This window comes from Neomonachus schauinslandi, chromosome 13 (assembly GCF_002201575.2).
Source record: "Neomonachus schauinslandi chromosome 13, ASM220157v2, whole genome shotgun sequence".
Lineage (NCBI taxonomy): Eukaryota > Metazoa > Chordata > Mammalia > Carnivora > Phocidae > Neomonachus > Neomonachus schauinslandi.
The window spans coordinates 41,223,736-41,244,397 of NC_058415.1; the positions used below are offsets into that span (position 1 = coordinate 41,223,736).

A 20,662-nucleotide genomic window follows, 5' to 3' on the forward strand; every position below is an offset into this window, starting at 1 on the left:
ATTGTTGTGCATGTATTCTTCTGGTTTTCCCAGCACCGTTTGAAGAGAATATCTTTTACCCATTAGGTGTTCTTGGCTCTCTTGTCCAATATTAGTTGACTGTATATACTGGGATTTAATTCTGGGCTCTTTATTCTGTTTCATTGGTCTCTGTGTCTATTTTTGTGCTAGTATCATACTGTTTTTATGACTATGGCTTGCTGATGTTATGATCCTATATATAGAAAACTTTAAAGAGCCAATCAAAAAACTGTTGGGATTAATCAATGATTTCAGTAAAGTGGAAGGTTAAAACAATCAACTAACAGAAATCATGAAATATTGGAAAAAGAAGTAAAGAAAACTATCCCATTCACAAAAATCATAAAATACTTGGGAATAAATTTTACCAAAGAAGTGAAAGTTCTCTATAATGAAAACTGTTAAGACTTTGCTCAAAGAAATTGAAGACACAAACAAATGGAATGACATCCTGTGTTCACGGATTGGAAGATTTTACATATTGTTAAAATGGCTGTACCACCCAAAAGCCATCTACAGATTCAGTGCTTTCTCCATCAAAATACCAAAGGCATTCTTCACAGAAGTAGAAGAAACAACCCTTAAATTTGTATGGAATCACAAAAGACCGCATTAGCCAAAGCAGTCCTGAGAAAAAAAGAACAAAACCAGAGGTATCACACTTCTGATTTTAAACTTTCCTATCCGTGTTATCACTTTTACTGTTCTTTTTCTTCCTTTTCCTTTTTAAAAATTTAATTCAATTAATTAACATATAATGTATTATTAGTTTCAGAGGTAGAGTTCAGTGATTCATCAGTCTTATATAATACCAGTGCTCATTACATCACATGCCCTCCTTAATGTCTATCACCCAGTTACCCTATTCCCCCACCCCCCTCCCCTCAGCAACCCTCAGTTTGTTTCCTATGATTAAGAGTCTCTTATGGTTTGTCTCCATCTCTGATTTCTTCGTTTTATTTTTTCCTCTCTTCCCCTATGATCCTTTGTTTTGTTTCTGAAATTCCACATATGAGTGAGATCATATGATAATTCTTTCTCTGATTGACTTATTTTGCTTAGCATAATACCCTCCAGTTCTATCCACATTGTTGCAAATAGCAAGATTTCATTTTTTTGATGGCTGAGTAGTATTCCATTGTGTGTGTGTGTGTGTGTGTGTGTGTGTGTGTGTGTGTGTACACACATACATCTTCTTTATCCATTCATCTGTCAGTGGACATCTGGGCTCTTTCCATAGTTTGGCTATTGTGGACATTGCTGCTATAAACATTGGGGTGCAGGTGCCCCTTCAGATCACTACATTTGTATCTTTGGAGTACATATCTAGTAGTGCAATTGCTGGGTTGTAGGGTATCTCTGTTTTCAACATTTTGAGGAACCTCCATACTGTTTTCCAGAGTGGTTGCACCAGCTTGCATTCTCACCAACGGTGTAAGAGGGTTCCCCTTTCTCTGCGTCCTCACCAAATTCTTTTGTTTCCTGAGTTGTTAATTTTAGCCATTCTGATTGGTGTGAGGTGGTATCTCATTGTGGTTTTGATTTGTATTTCCCTGATGCCAAGTAATGTTGAACATTTTTTCATGTGTCTATTGGCCATTTGTATGTCTTCCTTAGAGAAATGTCTATTCATGTCTTCTGCCAGTTTCTTGACTGGATTATTTATTCTTTGGGTATTGAGTTTGATAAGTTCTTGATAGATTTTGGATACTAGCCCTTTATCTGATTAGACATTTGCAAGTATCTTCTCCCATTCTGTCGGTTGTCTTTTGGTCAACTGTTTCCTTTGCTGAGCAAAAGCTTTTTACCTTGATGAAGTCCCACTCGTTCATTTTTGCCTCTGTTTCCCTTGCCTTTGGAGATGTGTCTAGCCAGAAGTTGCTGTGGCCAAGGTTGAAGAGGTTGCTGCCTGTGTTCTCCTCTAGGATTTTGATGGATTCCTGTCTCACATTTAGGTCTTTCATCCATTTTGAGTCTATTTTAGTGTATGGTGTAAGGAAATGGTCCAGTTTCACTTTTCTGCATGTGGCTGTCCAATTTTCTCAACACCATTTGTTGAAGAGACTTTTTTCTATTGGATATTCTTTCCTGCTTTGTCAAAGATTAGTTGACCATAGAGTTGAGGGTCCATTTCTGGGCTCTCTGTTGTGTTCCATTGATCTATGTGTCTGTTTTTGTGCCAGTACCATACTGTCTTGATGATGACAGCTTTGTAATAGAGCTTGAAGTCCGGAATTGTGATGCCACCAGCTTTGGTTTCCTTTTTCAACATTCCTCTGGCTATTCGGGGTCTTTTCTGTTTCCATACAAATTTTAGGATTATTTATTCCAGCTCTGTGAAAAGAGTTGATGGTATTTTGATAGGATTGCATTGAATCTGTAGATTGCTTTAGGTAGCATAGATATTTTCACAATATTTGTTCTTCTAATCCATGAACATGTGTCTTCCTCAATTTCTTTCATGAGTGTTCTATAGGTTTCTGAGTACCGATCCTTTCCCTCTTTGGTTAGGTTTATTCCTAGCTATCTTATGGTTTTTGGTGCAATTGTAAATGGGATTGACTCCTTAATTTCTCTTTCTTCTGTCTCATTGTTAGTGTATAGAAATGCAATTGATCTCTGTGCATTGATTTTATATCCTGTCACTTTGCTGAATTCCTGTATGAGTTCTAGCAATTTTGGGGTGGAGTCTTTTGGGTTTTCCACATAGAGTATCATGTCATCTGGAAAGGGTGAGAGTTTGACTTCTTCTTTGCCGATGTGGATGCCTTTGATTTCTTTTTGTTGTCTGATTGCTGAGGCTAGGACTTCTAGTGCTATGTTGAACAACAGTGGTGAGAGTGGACATCCCTGCCATGTTCCTAATCTTAGGGGAAAAGCTCTCAGTTTTTCCCCATTGAGAATGATATTCGCTGTGGACTTTTCGTAGATGGCTTTTATGATATTGAGGTATGTTCCTTGTTCCTTCCCTACACTGTGAAGAGTTTTGATCAAGAAAGGATGCTGTACTTTGTCAAATGCTTTTTCTGCATCTATTGAGAGGATCATATGGTTCTTGTCCTTTCTTCTATTAATATAGGGTATCACATTAATTGATTTTTGGATGTTGAACCACCCTTGCAGCCCAGGATCCCGCTTGTTCATGGTAAATAATCCTTTTAATGTACTGTTGGATGCTATTCGCTAGTATCTTGAGAATTTTTGCATTCGTGTTCATCAGGAATATTGGTGTGTAATTCTCCTTTTTGATGGGGTCTTTGTCTGATTTTGGGATCAAGGTAATGCTGGCCTCCTAGAAAGAACTTGGAAGTTTTGCTTCCATTTCTAATTTTTGAAACAGCTTCAGTAGAATAGGTATTAGTTCTTTTTTAAATGTTTGGTAGAATTCCCCTGGGAAGCCATCCGGCCATGGACTCTTGTTTGTTGGGAGATTTTTTTTTTTTTTTTAAGATTTTATTTATTTATTTGAGAGAGAAAAAGAGTGAGAGAGAGCATGAGCAGGGTGAAGGGCAGAGCGAGAAGCACACTCCCTGCTGAGCATACGGCCCAATGTGGGACTCGATCCCAGGACTCCAGGATAATGACCTGAGCCGAAGGCAGACACTTAACCAACTGAGCCACCCAGGCGTCCCTGTTGGGAGATTTTTGATTACTGCTTCAATTTCCTTGCTAGTTATCGGTCTGTTCATGTTTTTTATTTCTTCCTGTTTCAGCTTTGGTAGTTTATACATCTCTAGGAATGCATCCATTTCTTCCAGATTGCCTAATTTGTTGGCATACAGTTGCTCATAATATGTTCTTATAATTGCATTTCTTCGGTGTTGGTTGTGATATCTCCTCTTTCATTTCATGATTTTATTTATTTGGGTTTTTTCTTTTCTTTTTGGTAAGACTGGCTAGGGATTTATTGATCTTATTAATTCTTTTCCTAGTTTTGTTGATCTGTTCTACCATTCTTTTCTATGGTTTCTAGTTCATTGATTTCTGCTCTAATCTTTATTAATTCTCTTCTTGTGCTGGGTTTAGGCTTTATTTACTGTTCTTTCTCCAGCTCCTTTAGGTGTAAGGTTAAGTTGTGTATTTGAGACCTTTCTTATTTCTTGAGAAAGGCTTGTATTGCTATATACTTCACCCTTAGGACTGCCTTTGCTGCATCTTGAAGGTTTTGAACAGTTGTGTTTTCATTTCCATTTGTTTCCATGAATTTTTAAAATTCTTTAATTTCTTGGTTGACCCATTCATCCTTTAGTAGGATGCTTTTTAGTCTCCATGTATTTGAGTTCTTTCCAAATGTCCTCTTGTGATTGAGTTGCCGTTTAAAAGCGTTGGGAATAATCCCAATCTTTTGGCATTGGTTGAGACCTGATTTGTGACCCAATATGTGATCTATTCTGGAGAATGTTCCATGTGCACTGGAGAAGAATGTGTATTCTGTTGCTTTGGGATGGAATGCTCTGAATTTATCTGTGAAGTCCATCTGGTCCAGTGTGTCATTCAAAGCCCTTGTTTCCTTGTTGATCTTCTGCTTAGATGATCTGTCCATTGCAGTGCGTGGGGTAAGTCTTCCACTATTATTGTATTATTATCATGTGTTTCTTTGATTTTGTTATTAATTGACTTATATAATGGGCTGCTCCCATGTTAGGGGGATAAATATATACAATTGTTGGATCTTCTTGTTGGATAGACCCTTTAATTATGATATTGTGTCCTTCCTCATCTTTTGTTACAGTCTTTGGTTTAAAATCTAATTTGTCTGATATAAGGATTGCTACCCCAGCTTTCTTTTGATGTTCATTAGCATGATAAATGGTTTTCCACCCCCTCACTTTAAATCCCGAGGTGTCTTGGGCCTAAAAATGAGTCTCTTGCAGACAGTGTATTGATGGGACTTGCTTTTTTATCTAATCTGATACCCTGTGTCTTTTGATTGGGGCATGTAGCCCATTTACATTCAGAGTAACTATTGAAAGATAGGAATTTAGTGCCATTGTATTGCCTGTAAAGTCACTGTTTCTGTATATTGTCTCCATTCCTTTCTGGTCTATGTTACTTTAAGCGAAGAGAGACCCCAAAAGTAAGTAAGTATTTCTTGCAGGGCTCATTTAGTGATCACAAATTCTTTTAGTTTCTGTTTCTGTTTGTCTTGGAATCTTTTTGAAGATTTTGAATGACATCCTCACTGGATACAATATTCTTGGCTGCATATTTTTCCCATTTAGCTCCCTGAATATACCATGCACGTCCTTTCTGGCCTGCCAGGTCTCTGCAGAAAAGTCTGCTGCCAGTCTGATGTTTCTACCCTTATAGGTTATGGACCTCTTGTTCCGAACTGCTTTCAGGATTTTCTCTTGGTCTCTGAGATTTGCAAGTTTCACTATTATATGTTGGGGTGTTGACCTATTTTTATTGATCTTAAGGGGGGTTGTCTGTGCCTCCTGGACTTGAATGCCTGTTTCCTTCCGTAGATTAGGGAAGTTCTCCCCTATAATTTGCTCTAATATACCTTCTGGCCCACTCTCTTTCTCTCTCTTTCCTCTTCTTCTGGGATTCCAGTTATTCTAACATTGTTTCCCTTTATGGTATCACTTATCTCTGAAATTCTCCCCGCATGATCCAGTAGTTGTTCATCTCTCTTTTCTTCAGCTTCTTTATTCTCCATTATTGGTCTTCTGTATCACTAATTCTTTCTTCTGCCTCATTTATCCTAGCAGTTAGAGCCTCCATTTTTTTGATTGCACCTCATTAATAGCCTTTTTGATTTCGACTTGGTTAGATTTTAGTTCTTTTATTTCTCCAGAAAGGGCTTCTCTAGGGTCTCCTATGCTTTTTTCAAGCCCAGCTAATGTCTTTAAAATTGTTATTCTGAACTCTAGTTCCAACGTCTTACTTATATCCATACTGATTAGGTCCCTGGCAGTCAGTACTGCCGCTTGTTCTCTTTTTTGAGGTGAGTTTTTCCATCTTGTCATTCTGTCCAGAGAAGGATAGGTGAATGAGAGAACAAAATACTAAAATGGCAACAACAACCCCAGAGAAATATACACTAAACAAATCAGAAGAGCCCTAAAACAAAAAACAAAAACAAAAACAAAAACAAAATTAAAACAAAAGAGAATATAATCAGACAGGTGAACAGAACAGAGTAATACGCTGGATCCTGTGTGTGTTTTGGTCTGTTTGTTAGAAATAAAAACTTATATATATATATATATATAAATAAAATTAAATACATCAAAAGGATGGAATGTAATTGTAAAGATGAAAATTTTAAAAGACTTTAATCAAAAAAAAAAAAAGGAGAAGAAGAAGAAAAAAAGAGAGAATATGATCAGACAAGTGACAAGAACGGAGCCACTAGATTCTTGGTGTATTTTGGTCTGTTAGAAGAACCTGCATCCCAAAATTGTAAAGAAAGAAAAACTTACGCTCCTCCCAGGATCTGCTGATTGTTGGGTCCCTGCTGAAGAGCAGTGGCCTGACTGTTCTGCAATTCGTGGTTTATGGCAACCCCAAGCTGAGAGCCCACTCCTTGGCTCTGTCTTTGCAGCCTGCTTCCCACTCTGATACCTGGGAACACTGCTGCACTCAGGCACCCCTGGTCTTCCTGTGACCTTGAGGATTCTGAGACCACACTGTCCCACCTAGAGTTCCACCCTGCTTCGCCACCTGAGCACCTTTCAGGCAGGGATGTTCCTCACTGGAGCAGACTTCTAAAGGTTCTGATTTTGTGCTCTGCTTCTTCTTTTTTTTTTTTTTTTAAAGATTCTATTTATTTTTTGACACAGAAAGAGAGACAGCGAGAGAGGGAACACAAGCAGGGGGAGTGGTAGAAGGAGAAGCAGGCTTCCCACTGAGCAGGGAGCCCCATGCGGGGCTTGATCTCAGTACCCTGAGATCATGACCTGAGCCGAAGGCAGATGCTTAACTGACAGAGCCACCCAGGTGCCCCTTGTGGTCTGCTTCTATATCACTTTTCGGTAGCTGGCTGAGGGAGGCTCCCTACCCCCATGGTTTATTTTCCCATATATCCCCTGGATTCACTTCTCCGCACACCTCCTACCTTGCAGAAAGTAGTTGTTTTTCTTTCTTTCTTTTTTTTTTTTTTTAAAGATTTTATTTATTTATTTGACAGAGAGAGAGAGAGACACAGTGAGAGAGGGAACACAAGCAGGGGGAGTGGGAGAGGGAGAAGCAGGCTTCCCGCCGAGCAGGGAGCCCAATGTAGGGCTCGATCCCAGGACCCTGGGATCATGACCTGAGCTGAAGGCAGATGCTTAACCAACTGAGCCACCCAGGTGCCCCAAGTAGTTGCTTTTCTATGTGTAGAGTTGCAGCTATTCCTTTCTTAGATTTCCAGTTGAGTTCACAGGTATTCAGAATGATTTAATAGCTATCTTGCTGGATTCCTGGGGCCAGACAAAAAAAACTAAGGTGTCCTACTCCTCTGCCATCTTGGACTCCTCCCCCAACTCACTTTTATTCTAAATATGCAGGAAGGCATAGCAGTTCATTTTCCTAACTAAGGGAATCAATGATCACAAATGCTAATGTTTTAAGAGAGTCTCTCACTGAAGACTTTTTCCTGAAGAACATGTGACACTCTAGGCTTTGATCCATGGGTACGCAATTTGAAAGTATCATTTTCATTATTCCTAAAAGTACATTAATAATATATATTGCCATATTGTCTATATTACTTATATACATATTTGAATTTTTGTAAAATATAATTGAATACACAGCAGCAATTCATTTGGGTTTTATAGTTGGTAAATTGCTATTATAATGCATATTATGGGATGTATAAATTTTATTTTAGGAAATTTTGTTATGATTAATTCTATATTTCTGCTTTTTTCCCCCCAGAGCTGCAATGCAAATAACATTATTTTCATTTTATATTACTTAATGTATTTTCAAAAATTATATTGATAAGAACATAAAGAAGAAAAATCCACAATTGTTATAGGATTGTAGGTTGTAGAGGATGTTTGGTGTTGGATGAGCATAGCTATTACAAGAGGCCATCTGCTGGAAAACAAATGACTTATCTATAGAGCCCTGTGTTTAATGTTTGGTTATTGTAAAGAAATGGCTAGTAAAAGGTTAAATAAAAAACAATTTTTTATTCAAATTGTTTTTATCTGAAAAAACGTTGGAGAGATATTTGCAAGATTTTTGAATGTGTAAGCTTTAAAACAATTAGTGAGAATGCTATTAGATAAATGATACTTGTAGAACAGGAAGCTTGGTTTTAGTATCACAGCATGTTTTTAGCATTAGGTAAAATGTGCTGGCCATGTGGTTGGGTAACTCTTAAATTTAAATACTTTGGAGCCATCATGTAAATACATCTCAAACATGTATGTGTACTGAAGCACCTGGGCAGAGTGCCACATTAATTCTCTTATTAACTTTGCTTTTGTTAATTATTTATGTTCTTTTATCTTTTCTGTCTGAAAAAGATGGAATTACTGGAATAAGCACTCCCTTAGTAGAAGTAAAGATTTTTGCCTGTTAGTTAAGTATGGTTAACCTTCATGTAATATTTATTGTAAACACTTTAGGTTTATTTGACATCTTAGTAAAATCAAGTGAGTTGAGAATGGAGAATAAAAATCAAAGAAATTCAGGTTCATCATAATATATTGCATTTTATTTCTCTTGTATGACAGTATTAAGAGTACATTTGGCAAGAACGGATTTGTGTTATTAGATGTTGAAACTTTTTTTCTTTTTAATTGGGTTCCAAAAATATTCCAAGCTTAACTTGTTTATATGATTGGAGGTAATATGTATACATGGCTGCCTGGAATGATCACAGGGAGTTAGTTTGACATAATCCTGTGCTCACCACGCGTTGATGGACTCTGAGTTGGTGTGAAGTCCTTTGCTTCTGAAATAATTGCTTTAGGATATACATATTTTTTTTAGTAAGGCTGTCAATTGAATTGCACAATGCTCAATAGATTTTTCAATGCTTTTTAATAACTTTGTGCATCTCCTCTTACTCAAGCCCCACAACAACCATGTGAGATAGCTCATTTAGGCATCATTTCTATTTTACAAACGAGGAAACCAAGGTTCAGAGAACTGATACCAGTTGTTTGTGTAGCAAGAAAGTTCTAGAATTGGGATTAGAATAGAGGTAACAGATGTAAAATGGTCAGCCCCTTGCTTGGCATTTAGAAATTGTAAAGTGAACGTTATGTGCTGTTTTAATACATTTTCATCATCCTGATCTTCCAGTCCTTTTTGCATACAACACCATTTCTACGCTACAACACCATTTCTTTTAGAAATATATGCTGTTTTTGTATATCAAATAATACCTGAAAATGGGTCTAGTGACAGCTCAGTTTCATATTTCTTGAACTTGCATTTCCAAGTGATTCTTGATTAATGGTTAAATGTGATAATGTATGAAAAACCAGTGACACACTGTCAGCCACCCACAGATGCTAGTTCCCTTATCTCTTATTTCTCTCAGACTTCTTTTTTCCCAGAGACTGAATTTTTAGTATATTCTATTGCAAAATTGCTATTGGTAAGAATATCAAGACACCTTTTATATAATGTATTTAATATTAATAAAAACTGTCAACTTTAGTAGGGAGGTCATCCCTTAAACGAGAAATTAAATAATATAGAGTTTATCACAACAACTCTGTGTAATTAATTCCCAAGAGGATGCTATGAACTTAGGAGAGGAGGTGTCAATGTTTAAAGTTTTTATAGAGGAGACTGGAGCCAACCTGGGCGCTCTTGCCAGGGTCTGAAAACCCACAAGGAAGGGAGACCTGAGGCAGGTCAGAATAGAGAGGTAGTGCTAACTTATCAACAGTCTGACGTAGTATCTTTTAACAGTCGGCAAATCAAGCATCTTGCCTATGTTGACACCTTTATTCTCAGTCTAATGATAAGGAGAACTCTGTCCTTTCGAAGGTTTGGCTTATCCAAAGGGCACTTTATAATTTTTACTGCTTTAGAAACAAAAATAAATGGAGGCACAGACCATTTGGGCACATAATATTTTTTGCCATGCTAGACTTACAAAATAAAGATAGTGTTTTTAAGTTAAGTAAATAATCATTACGGGATTTGAATATATATATGAAGGTCAGATAGTGGAATTTCTAGGTCATGTGGTAACTCCACATTTAACTTTTTGAGGAGCTTCCAAACTGTTTTCAAAAGCTGCTGCATCATTTTAACATCTTCACCAGCAAGGTGTGAGGCTTCCACTTTCTTCACAAAATGTGCTTTATTTTTAACAGAGAAGTACTTACATCATAAGATAAGCAGGTGAATTTATTGTATTTTAAAATATTACCATTGCATAAAAAGACAAGGTATGCAGCTTATAAAAATAAGACATTTTTAAATGAAGTCCTTTGATGTCTATGTATCATTGAATGTCCAGTTTGCATTTTGTCTTTTGCCAACATAAAGAATAGGAACTCAGGAAGCAAAAGTGATAAAAAAGAATTTTACTCTCTAGGGAAGTGTCTAATTTCTGACCCAAAGTCTCATAGTTCATGGAGCACTGTAAGGCGTCCCACGGAGCCTGTGTATTTTAGGAAGTAAGTGCGTGATTCATTAGGCAAAGAAGGTATCTCCCCCCGACCCCCGTTTTGGATGCACTTTGAATTTATCAGACAGTAGAGGAAAGCTAGTATTTTTGATATGCCAAAGAAATCTGTATAAAAGATATCCATACTATATTTTCATGGTTTTTTTTTTTTTTTTTTAGTTCTTCAAGATAAGAGTGTTGTTTTGGAGGAATTGGCAAATGTTATTTTTGAAATTAAACATACCCAGGAGCAGGTTATTTCAGTACTAGGAATGCTTTTGTCCCATTTGAAGGCTATGTTCCTTATGTTTGCTTTAAAAATATTGGCCTTCAATCTCCTTGGGTAAAGAACAGGATTTTTTTTTTAAAGGGAAAAATTGCTCTTATTGCTGTTTCCAGTGTTACCATCCAACAAGCTTTGTTCTTCAAGAATAATTCACTGTAAATAATGCAGTACCTCTGAAGGTCCCTGTGGAATATCAGAGTTAATTTTAAAACAGAATTCTGACATGCTGATAAGTTCCAAATTATATTTGGAAATTATATCTTTTTCTCTATTATATTTTTCTTCTCCTTACATTTGTAAAGCTTTTTATCCATTTGGTATATATTCAGTGTCTATTATGAGCAAAAAACTGTGCTTAGCACCAAGGAACATCTTATAAAGGATTATTTAATTTTTTCAGTATTTACTAAATACCTACAGGGTATGGAGCACTGTGACAGGCACTACAGTAAATACTTCCTGGCTTCTAGGAACTGGCGCTCTACTGTATTGGAGGGAGAATAGATATACACATATGAAATAAGTAAGGAGCAGTGTAGGAATTAAATGTCTGAGTGATATAAATAAGTTCAGAGAAGGTCAAGGTCAGTGTGAGTAAGGATTATAGTGAAAGGCGTCATGGAGTAGATAGACCCTGAAGTGGGCTCTGAAGATGGTTAGGATTTAAATAGTGTTAGGGGAGAAGGCCAAGGACCTGGGGGTGCTAGAGAACATGGCTAAATTGTGAGAAAGAGGGGTGAGTCTCATTTCTGGATAGTAAAGGAGCAGACCGTTCTCTCCTTTTTCATCAGGTTGAGGATCCCAGGAGAAGTGAAACCTTTGCAGCACGAGGCATGTGGGGGTGTTGTGACTTGAGGAGAGAACCTTGGTTCAGTAAAGACAGAGGTTAAACAATAGGATTGGACTGACCTAATGTGACAGTAACATTGAAGTGGGCATGAGTAGCTGAGGGTGAAGAGCTGGAACTAGCATGGGTAGCCGTGGAGATGGATCAGGATGTATTTTGCAGGTAAACCCAACTGTATTTGCGGATGGCTTTGATTTGGGAATGTAGAGATAGGGGGAAAGGCGGTATTAAGACTGACTACAAAGTTTTTGGTTTGAACAGTTGGGTGGTTGTTGGTACCATTTATTGACAGAAAGGATTATTATGGATATGTTTAGGAGGCAAATCAGTAGTACTGGACTGGTTACTTTAGCTTGAGAGGGCTATGGTAGCTAAGTGGAGATGCCTACGGGGCAGTTAGATCTGTGATTCTGCATCTCAGTGGAGACAGTAGGGATGCAGAAATGTAATTGTTAAGAAAGGAACAAAACTCTCATTAAGTACTAATGTTATTGAGGTTTTTGTGTTGTTAATATTTGTTAATAAGAGCTTTAAAAATTTAAATATTTAACTTTATTATTCCTAAATCTTTAATTCACTCTGCTAATTAATTCTAGTTATCTAGTTCAATATTGGTCTGGGTGATTTTTTTTTAAAGATTTACGTATTTATTTCAGTGAGAGAGAGAGAGAGAGTGCAGGGGGAGGGGCAGAGGTAGAGGGAGAGAGAAACTCAAGCTGACTTCCCGCTGAGCACAGAGCTCATGGGGCTTGATCTCAAGACCCTGAGATCATGACCTGAGCCGAAACCAAGAGTTGGACGCTTAACCGACTGCACCACCCAGGCACCCCTTGGTCTGGTTTATATTTAAAAAAATAACAATTGATACCTGGTATCTTGATTATAATTACTTAAACCAAGAATGACAGAGGACAGCAGAGTTATTAGACAATTAAATAGTATTTAGAGATTATTTATTTATTTTTACTTTTTAATTTATTTTTTAAAGGATATATACACCCTTTTATTTATTTTTTATTAGTTTCAGAGGTAGAATTTAGAGATTGTTTATTTTTATTTATAAACAAACTTCATATGTATTCTTAGTCCTATTTTTACTGTTTTAGCAAGCTGTGAATGGCATCCCTTTCTTATAATACAAATCATAGGCGTCTCATGAAATCATCCATAGTGATAGTAATTAATAGTAATCAGCACTTTTAAATGTATAATCATTACAAGTGATCAAAACTTGGGGGTCATGGAATGACATGAGGATCTTCAAAAATTGCTTCTTTTATTTATTTATTTTTTTAAATTTAAAAAAAAAAATTTTTTTTAATTTATTTGAGAGAGAGAGAGAGAGAAACAGCATGAGAGGGGATAGGGTCAGAGGGAGAAGCAGGCTCCCCGCTGAGCCGGGAGCCCGATGTGGGACTCGATCCCAGGACTCCGGGATCATGACCTGAGCCGAAGGCAGTCGCTTAACCAACTGAGCCACCCAGGCGCCCAAAAACTGCTTCTTTTATATTACCACTGCTTCTACCAGTGGTAGAAGGGGCACTGGAATGAAATGAAAACTGGCCGTGGAAGTCTGGAATCCCAATTCTGTTTTTAAAACATTCCAGCTTGTTCCTGGTTTTCTCTTCATCGAGAGAAATGGGGTGTTTTGGGTAGTGTATTTCAGATTTTATCCACTTCTCACATTTTGATTACTCTCTCATCCTCATCCCAGGACTGCCAGTTTCTGGTTGCCCTTCTAAAATGCTGTCAGCTTCAACCTGAAGCCCTGAAGTGGGCCAGCTGTATACGGTAGAAGAATTTGAGGTCTATCACGTGCTAAAATTAACTAAATCTTTTCCAGAATGGGCTTGCTTTACTTTCAGCTCTCTTTCCTTTTTTTTTAAATTTTTAAATTTTTATTTTGTTTATTTTTAAAATTTTAATTCCAGTAGTTAACATACTTTCAGCTCTCTTTCAACAACCCATTTGATTTTGACCAATGATTTCACGTTTTATTTTGAAATATTTAAAAATATTGTTAGCAAATATATCTCATCACCATTTTTTTTGTTGTTGTTCAAAAAAAGTGTTTTTTGTTGAAAACACACTTCTGCCTGAGACTTTGAGAACTGTGAATGTGTACATAGGCAGCCACCTGGAATCTGGTGAGGTTAATTTTTATGTCTCCTACCTAGCTATGGCCAGTATGCCCCTTTTATCTTGGATTTTCTAGAATTTTCCTGTTTTCCCCTCTAATTGAACTAGTGGAATTGATTGTGGAGAAAATACGGAGTTAACCGTTGTAATTTCTATTTGCTCATCTCATTCCATCCCTACGCCCTGCAACTCTACTGCTACCCTTGGCAGTCTTTATTAAGATTTCTGATTCTCCCACCCATTAACTAAAGCAGAGCGCCTTCCAGGATCTTATGGGTATTCATGGCTTTCCAGATAGTTTAAATTCCGTAGCTTAATCATCTATTATCTACCTACTTGTCAATTTTCCATCATTCTCCTCTTCTCTTCAGGCATTCTGAATTGTTTGCACTTCCTTAGAATACATTATCCTGTTTCTGGCTCTTTTTCTTCCACACGCTGGTCTTCCTGCCTTCTTTAGCCACAATTCAGGTCAGTTTTCCCTTTTCTTAAAGGTTGCTTCCCTTAAAAGGGTGTCTCACATCTGCTTCCAAGCGGTCCACTTGGTTAGTGCTTTTCAGAGTTTCTTGCTTCTTTCAGCTGCTCCCAGTGGGACACCACTTCCTTTACAAGTGTCCTTGTATGGAGCTCTGGGACACGGTCCCAGGGATGAAATCTTGCTACCCCAGCCTGGCCAGTGGTGGAGATGTGGTTGGGGCAAGCCACAGTTCCTTTATTTCCTGGTTCCTTTATTTTTCACACTACCACCATAGATACGGCTGGGTCAGACTTTAGAGAAGAGTTGGGTTACATAAAGGGAATTATAATATAGAAACATTTAAAACCATGGCTAAAATACAGTTCTTCCCCTGCCCAAGGGAAAGCATCCAGGAAGTTGAATCCTTCAGAGAGTGGCTTCTTGTTGACTTCCTTTACTCATTCGTACTCAGGACTGTACCTCCGAGGGCCTTTTTCTACTCACGGTGCGCCTTTTGGGAATCTCATCCCCTAGCCGTGGGGTTGGATTTGGCCCAAGAGTTATTTTTCTCAGCAGTATATTTCGACAAGTTTGAATTTGTTTGGCTACTGCGCCTATCAACATTGTCCACGGTAGGCTTTGACATCAAATCTTGAGGAGTAGGCAAGAGTTTGTATTATTTTCTCCAACTCTGATCATTAAATTCTTATAGGATAGCTATGATTAGCTTCCTTATTGGTAGTTTTTTTTTTTTAATTCTTTCTATTATATACCCCACTACCTTTGTCATATCCCTCCAAAAGCCTGTCAATATCATTTTGTGCAAACTCCCTTTTGTGTACCTCTGGCAATCTGGCATAGTTTTATCATAGCATTATGCCACAATAATTGATTTGCTTGTCTGTTTTTCTAGCACATGGAATTTAGTGAGTAATCAATAAATGTGTATTGAATGATAAATGAATCAGTAAAGGAAACTGGGATCTGTTATCTTCTGAAATTTACTCTACCTCAGCAGTTCCTTAATGATTAGGCATAAGATTTCATAGAGAACTAGTTTATTTTCTAGCGATTAAAATATGTTGTCTGCAGTTAAAATTTCTTTGTGTTTCAAAATTGTTTTGGCTTGCAAGTCCCTTGATGAGGGAAAAAGGATCAGAGAACTGCTGAGGCCCAGCTTACAGTTAGTTATTTCTTCCCACCGCTGGAGCTGTACTTTGTTCAGTGTTCTGTCTTGGGAAGGTAAGAAGGAGCTGATATGAGTTTGTCCTGAGAATCAGTTTGTCCTGAGAATCAGTATGTCCTCATCCAGTAAATGGCAGTCAAGTGCTATTTGTTGTATTTTTTTCTTAAAGAGTTTATTTATTTATTTGAGAGAGAGAGGGAGGGAGAGTGCACATGGTGGGAGGAGGGGCAAAGAGAAAGGGAGAGAAGCAGGCTCCCCACTGAGCAAGGAGCCCGATGCAGGGCTCGATCCCAGGGCCCTGAGATCATGACCTGAGCCAAAGACAGACGCTTAACCGACTAAGCCACCCAGGCGCCCCTATGTTGTATTATTGATTTAACCCTTTGCTTATTCTGGCAAAATGTAAAGTCTTTTTACATATAGGAAAACTTCTATTGGTGGTATAATTTCTGTTTAAAAGCAGGAAATAAAAGTTAGTGAGGAATGGAAGAAGAGAAATTTTCCTTTCTAAATGTGTGCATTTATGTATAAGTGTACAGGAAATTCATGAAGTACTTTTAAATTTACATGTTCGATTTTATGTGAAGCTTCTATGTAAGAGGATTTAAAAATCAGTGCGCACATTTAGAGCTAAGCCATTTGGCTCACTGTTGCTTTGTCATACTTATTTTTGGATATTTAGAACATGGATCTCTTGAAGAAGTTGTCAGCAAAAGTTTGTTTTCTTTCTCTAGAAGTAATAAGATGACTACGTTTCAAATATTTTATTTGACTTCTTACAGAAATTTCAAGAAATTGCTGAAAAAAATATGGAAAAATTGAATCGTATTGAGAGGTCACATGAACAGTTGGCTCTTGAAAATTCACGCTTCAAACACATGTTATCACAGACTCAAAGGGAACAAACATCGTTGCTGGCAGCCTGTGCATTGATGGCTGGTGCCTTATATCCTCTCTACAGCCGATCGTGTGCCTTATCTACACAGAGAGATTTTCTCCAGGAGCAGGTCAACACCTTTGAGTTGTTCAAACTGGAAGTTAGGACTCTAGCCCAGGCTTTGTCAAGTGTAGATGAAAAGAAGCAAGAGGAAGCCAAGATGAAGAAAAAACCATTCAAAGGATTGATACGTGTGTTCCGGAAAGGTGTTATTGCAATTTTGGCAGCAAATAGGCTCACGATTTTGGGCCAATCATGTGCCTCTCTTTTTACCTGGATGGAAAGTTTCAAAGAAGGTATAGGCATGTTAGTGTGTACAGGAGAGCCCAAAGACAAGCATAAATTTCCAAGTAAGATCATTTATGCTTTTTAAAATCTAAGTTGAAAACATACAATGTGACTATGTTTAGCTATTATGTAAAAACTTAAAATCATTTAATATGTCAAATCATGTAACATAGTCCCATGTGTATATAGATATGTATGTGTGTATGGGTAAATGTATATTTATTCATAAATTGTTTTTGATTCTTTTGTTATGACTATTAAAATTTAAAGAAAGCAGCAAATATAATTTCAACTTTGTCTAGCTTTATTATATATATATATATATATATTTAGCTTTAATATATTCGAATGCTCTTTTCACAGTAAAGTGGAGAGTTTATATAGTGATTTTTCAATTAAGTCAATCCAGAGACTCTGCCCTATTTAAAATTAATTACCAGTATAATTTATTTTCACTTTCTATGAATCACTATAAAGTGATCAGAGTTAAATGAGGAATTGAATGAAAATGAGACAAATGTAAATGTTCCAGTTAAATTTTTTTTAAATGCTTGACTATTCTGGGGAAACAATGATTTCAATTATTAACTTTTAAAAATCAAGCTATTAAGTAATATAAACAGAACTAAAGAAAAATTTTCTTCTCTCTTTGTTTTGAGAAAGGGAGAGAGAGCGAGTGAGAGAGTGCATGAGTGAGGGTGGGGTAGGTGGGGAGGGACAGAGGGAGAGGGAGAGAGAGAGAATCTTAAGCAGGCTCCATGCCCAGCGTGGAGCCCGACATGAGGCGCGATTTCACAACCCTGAGATCATGACCTGAACCGAAATCAAGGGTCAGATGCTTAACTGACTGAGCCACCCAGGTGCTCCATCCTCTCTCTCTCTCTTTTTTGACTTCACCTAATTCATATAATATATAAATAAATTCTCCGTCAAATCTAACATTTCTTGTAGACTTTTCCGTACTAGGCAAAGTTCTGTCTACAAATTTTGATCTATTTCTTTAATAGCCAAACGTTGCTATGAATTTTAAACATGGATTTTAAATGTTTGTAGCATTGCAAGATGGATTTCTTTCTTTTTTTGCAGAGCATCAGAAGGAGCAGTTACGTTGTTTGCAAGCGCTCAGTTGGCTTACCAGTTCTGACCTCCTAGCCGCAATAATTACCTCTATGGCTGAGTTACAGGAAGTCATTAGTAAAACAGGTACGATTCCCTCTTCTAGGTCCTTGCAAAATACACTTACACGTAAATCCTAATAAACCATCTAGGAAGAAAATGTATTTCTTTTCATCTTTCTTTTATTCAGGCAGAGAAATGATGAAATCTCTAATGATGTAGAGAATTAATGTAAATTTTGGTGGGTAATTTTGTCTTAATTTATGGGGAAATTAAATGACATTTCTTGTGAATGTATCCACCTTATTTTTTCCCTTTGTGATCTGATTTTCCCACGGAAATCTCATTAGCTTTTTTATTAAGTAATACTGGTAATGTTCTTGCAAATGTTTTAGTCTTTCTTTTTTTTTTTTTTTTAAAGATTTTATTTATTTATTTGAGAGAGAGAATGAGATAGAGAGAGCATGAGAGGGAGGAGGGTCAGAGGGAGAAGCAGACTCCCCGCTGAGCAGGGAGCCCGATGCGGGACTCGATCCCGGGACTCCAGGATCATGACCTGAGCCAAAGGCAGTCGCTTAACCAACTGAGCCACCCAGGCGCCCTGTTTTAGTCTTTCTTAATTTCTGTTTCTAGCTATACATTTTAGAAGTTTGATAATAACAGAACCAGTAGAAAACTTCTCTTGTTTGGTGATATGTTTTTATTTTTCTGAACTGATTTTAAATAGGGTTAATTTGAATAGTCAGTTTCTTTCCGCCAGCCATGGAACCACCTATAATCAGTGATTCCAAAGGTCTAAAAATTTTTTTCATGGCTCAGATTGCAGGATATGTTTGTATGAAAAGTTCAATGAAAACTAACTTCTCAAGAATAACATACAGTTACCTACTGGTTAAGCTATGTCATTGGACTAATTATGGTCATTTCAGACACATTAACAGTAAAAATAATATAACGGATTTGGTAACACTTACCTGCTTCATGGAATGTTGTAAGCATTAATGAAATAATAATTTAGGATGTAGTTTAATTCATTAGACAAGTCTGCTATATACATGCACATCATTTATTGTGATTTCACATATCTAAATCTAGGTTCTTATAGTGGGAAACTTAAGATTCAAAGATTATTTTTAGATTGTGGCCATCAATGTTGGTAAGCCTTATGCATCTCTAATATTTTGGCAAAACCTCAATGTACTGGATTTGAAGTCTGAAATAAAAGTCTAAATAAATGTATTTTAAGTATGTTGGCACTATAGCTTCAGAGCAAGATTAACATTCTTTTTAAAGATTTTATTTATTTATTTGACACAGAGAGAGAGAGGGATCCCAAGTAGGCAGAGCGGCAGGCAGAAGGAGAGGGAGAAGCAGGCTCCCTGCTGAGCAGGGAGCCCGATGCGGGGCTCAATCCCAGGACCCCGGGATCATGACCTGAGCTGAAGGCAGACGCTTAACCGACTGAGCCACCCAGGCGCCCCAAGATTAACATTCTTGAAAGAACTTAGTGAAAGTTTTGGGACTTAGTTTAAAAAACAGATTATTTGTGTTCATCATATTCTTTGTATGTGAACAATTAAAATAGATTGGTTTCTTAAGCTATGATTCTTTTTATATCATTACTTTATCTTTCCTTATCACTGTGCATATTTTCTAGAGGTCCAGATCCAAGTCATATTTTTCTTTTATCTCCTAAAGCATATACAGCACAGTGATTATAGAACAAGATTGACAACTTAATGAACAACTTTAGGCAGAATGTAATCAAGGATTGAATGAGGAAATACTGGCTTTAAATGTAAGAACCCATAAAAGATGCAGCTCAGAGTAGGCTTACGAGTATTGGGAAGGCTTCAGGGAGCCCCATCTGAAGGCTTTACCTGGGCCTAGAATGACAGATAGTAAGTTACAGAAGAGGGACAGCATCCAGATGGAGGGCAGAGCTTTAGCAGAGCTGCAGAGGTGGGAATAAGCACAGAATGGGAAGACGGACATTAAGGAGATGGAATGGAGACCCATGCCTTGCACGGCTGGCTTATACATGGTGATAACTAAAATGTGTTTTCTATTATAACTATATTGGAAAATAGTGAGGGAAAAGGTGGATCATTGGCATGGGATCAGATTATAGACTTTTTTTATTTTTTTAAATTTTATTATGTTATGTTAATCACCATACATTACATCATTAGTTTTTGATGTAGTGTTCCATGATTCATTGTTTGTGCATAACACCCAGTGCTCCATGCAGAACGTGCCCTCTTTAATACCCATCACCGGGCTAACCCATCCCCCCGCCCCCCTCCCCTCTAGAACCCTCAGTTTGTTTCTCAGAGTCCATAGTGTCTCATGGTTCGTCTCCCCCTCTGATTTCCCCCCACTTCATTTTTCCCTTCCTACTGTCTTCTGTTTTGTTTTTGTTTTTTTTTTTTTAACATATAATGTATTATTTGTTTCAGAGGTACAGGTCTGTGATTCAACAGTTTTACACAATTCACAGCGCTCACCATAGCACATACCCTCCCCAATGTCCATCACCCAGCCACCCCATCCCTCCCACCCCCACCACTCCAGCAACCCTCAGTTTGTTTCCTGAGATTAAGAATTCCTCATATCAGTGAGATCATATGGTACATGTCTTTCTCTGATTGACTTATTTCACTCAGCATAATCAAAAGGAATGAAATCTTGCCATACACTTTTTTTAAAAAAAAGACTTTGAGAGAGAGAGAGAGAGCATGCACGTGAGTGAGCATGAATGGGGGAAGGGGAGGAGAAGGGAAGGGCAGCAGGAGATGGAGAGAGCCTG

General features: G+C 37.5%; 1 protein-coding gene across 1 annotated transcript in view; it reads left to right on the top strand.

Annotated features, from left to right (window-relative positions):
* CCDC171 (coiled-coil domain containing 171) overlaps positions 1-20,662 on the top strand; it is a 310,199-nt gene that overhangs the window by 127,144 nt on the left and 162,393 nt on the right. Inside the window, exons 16-17 of the mRNA XM_044920762.1 lie at positions 16,295-16,799; positions 17,824-17,940. Coding sequence (XP_044776697.1) covers positions 16,295-16,799; positions 17,824-17,940 — 622 coding nt within the window. The remainder of the gene's footprint in view (positions 1-16,294; positions 16,800-17,823; positions 17,941-20,662) is intronic.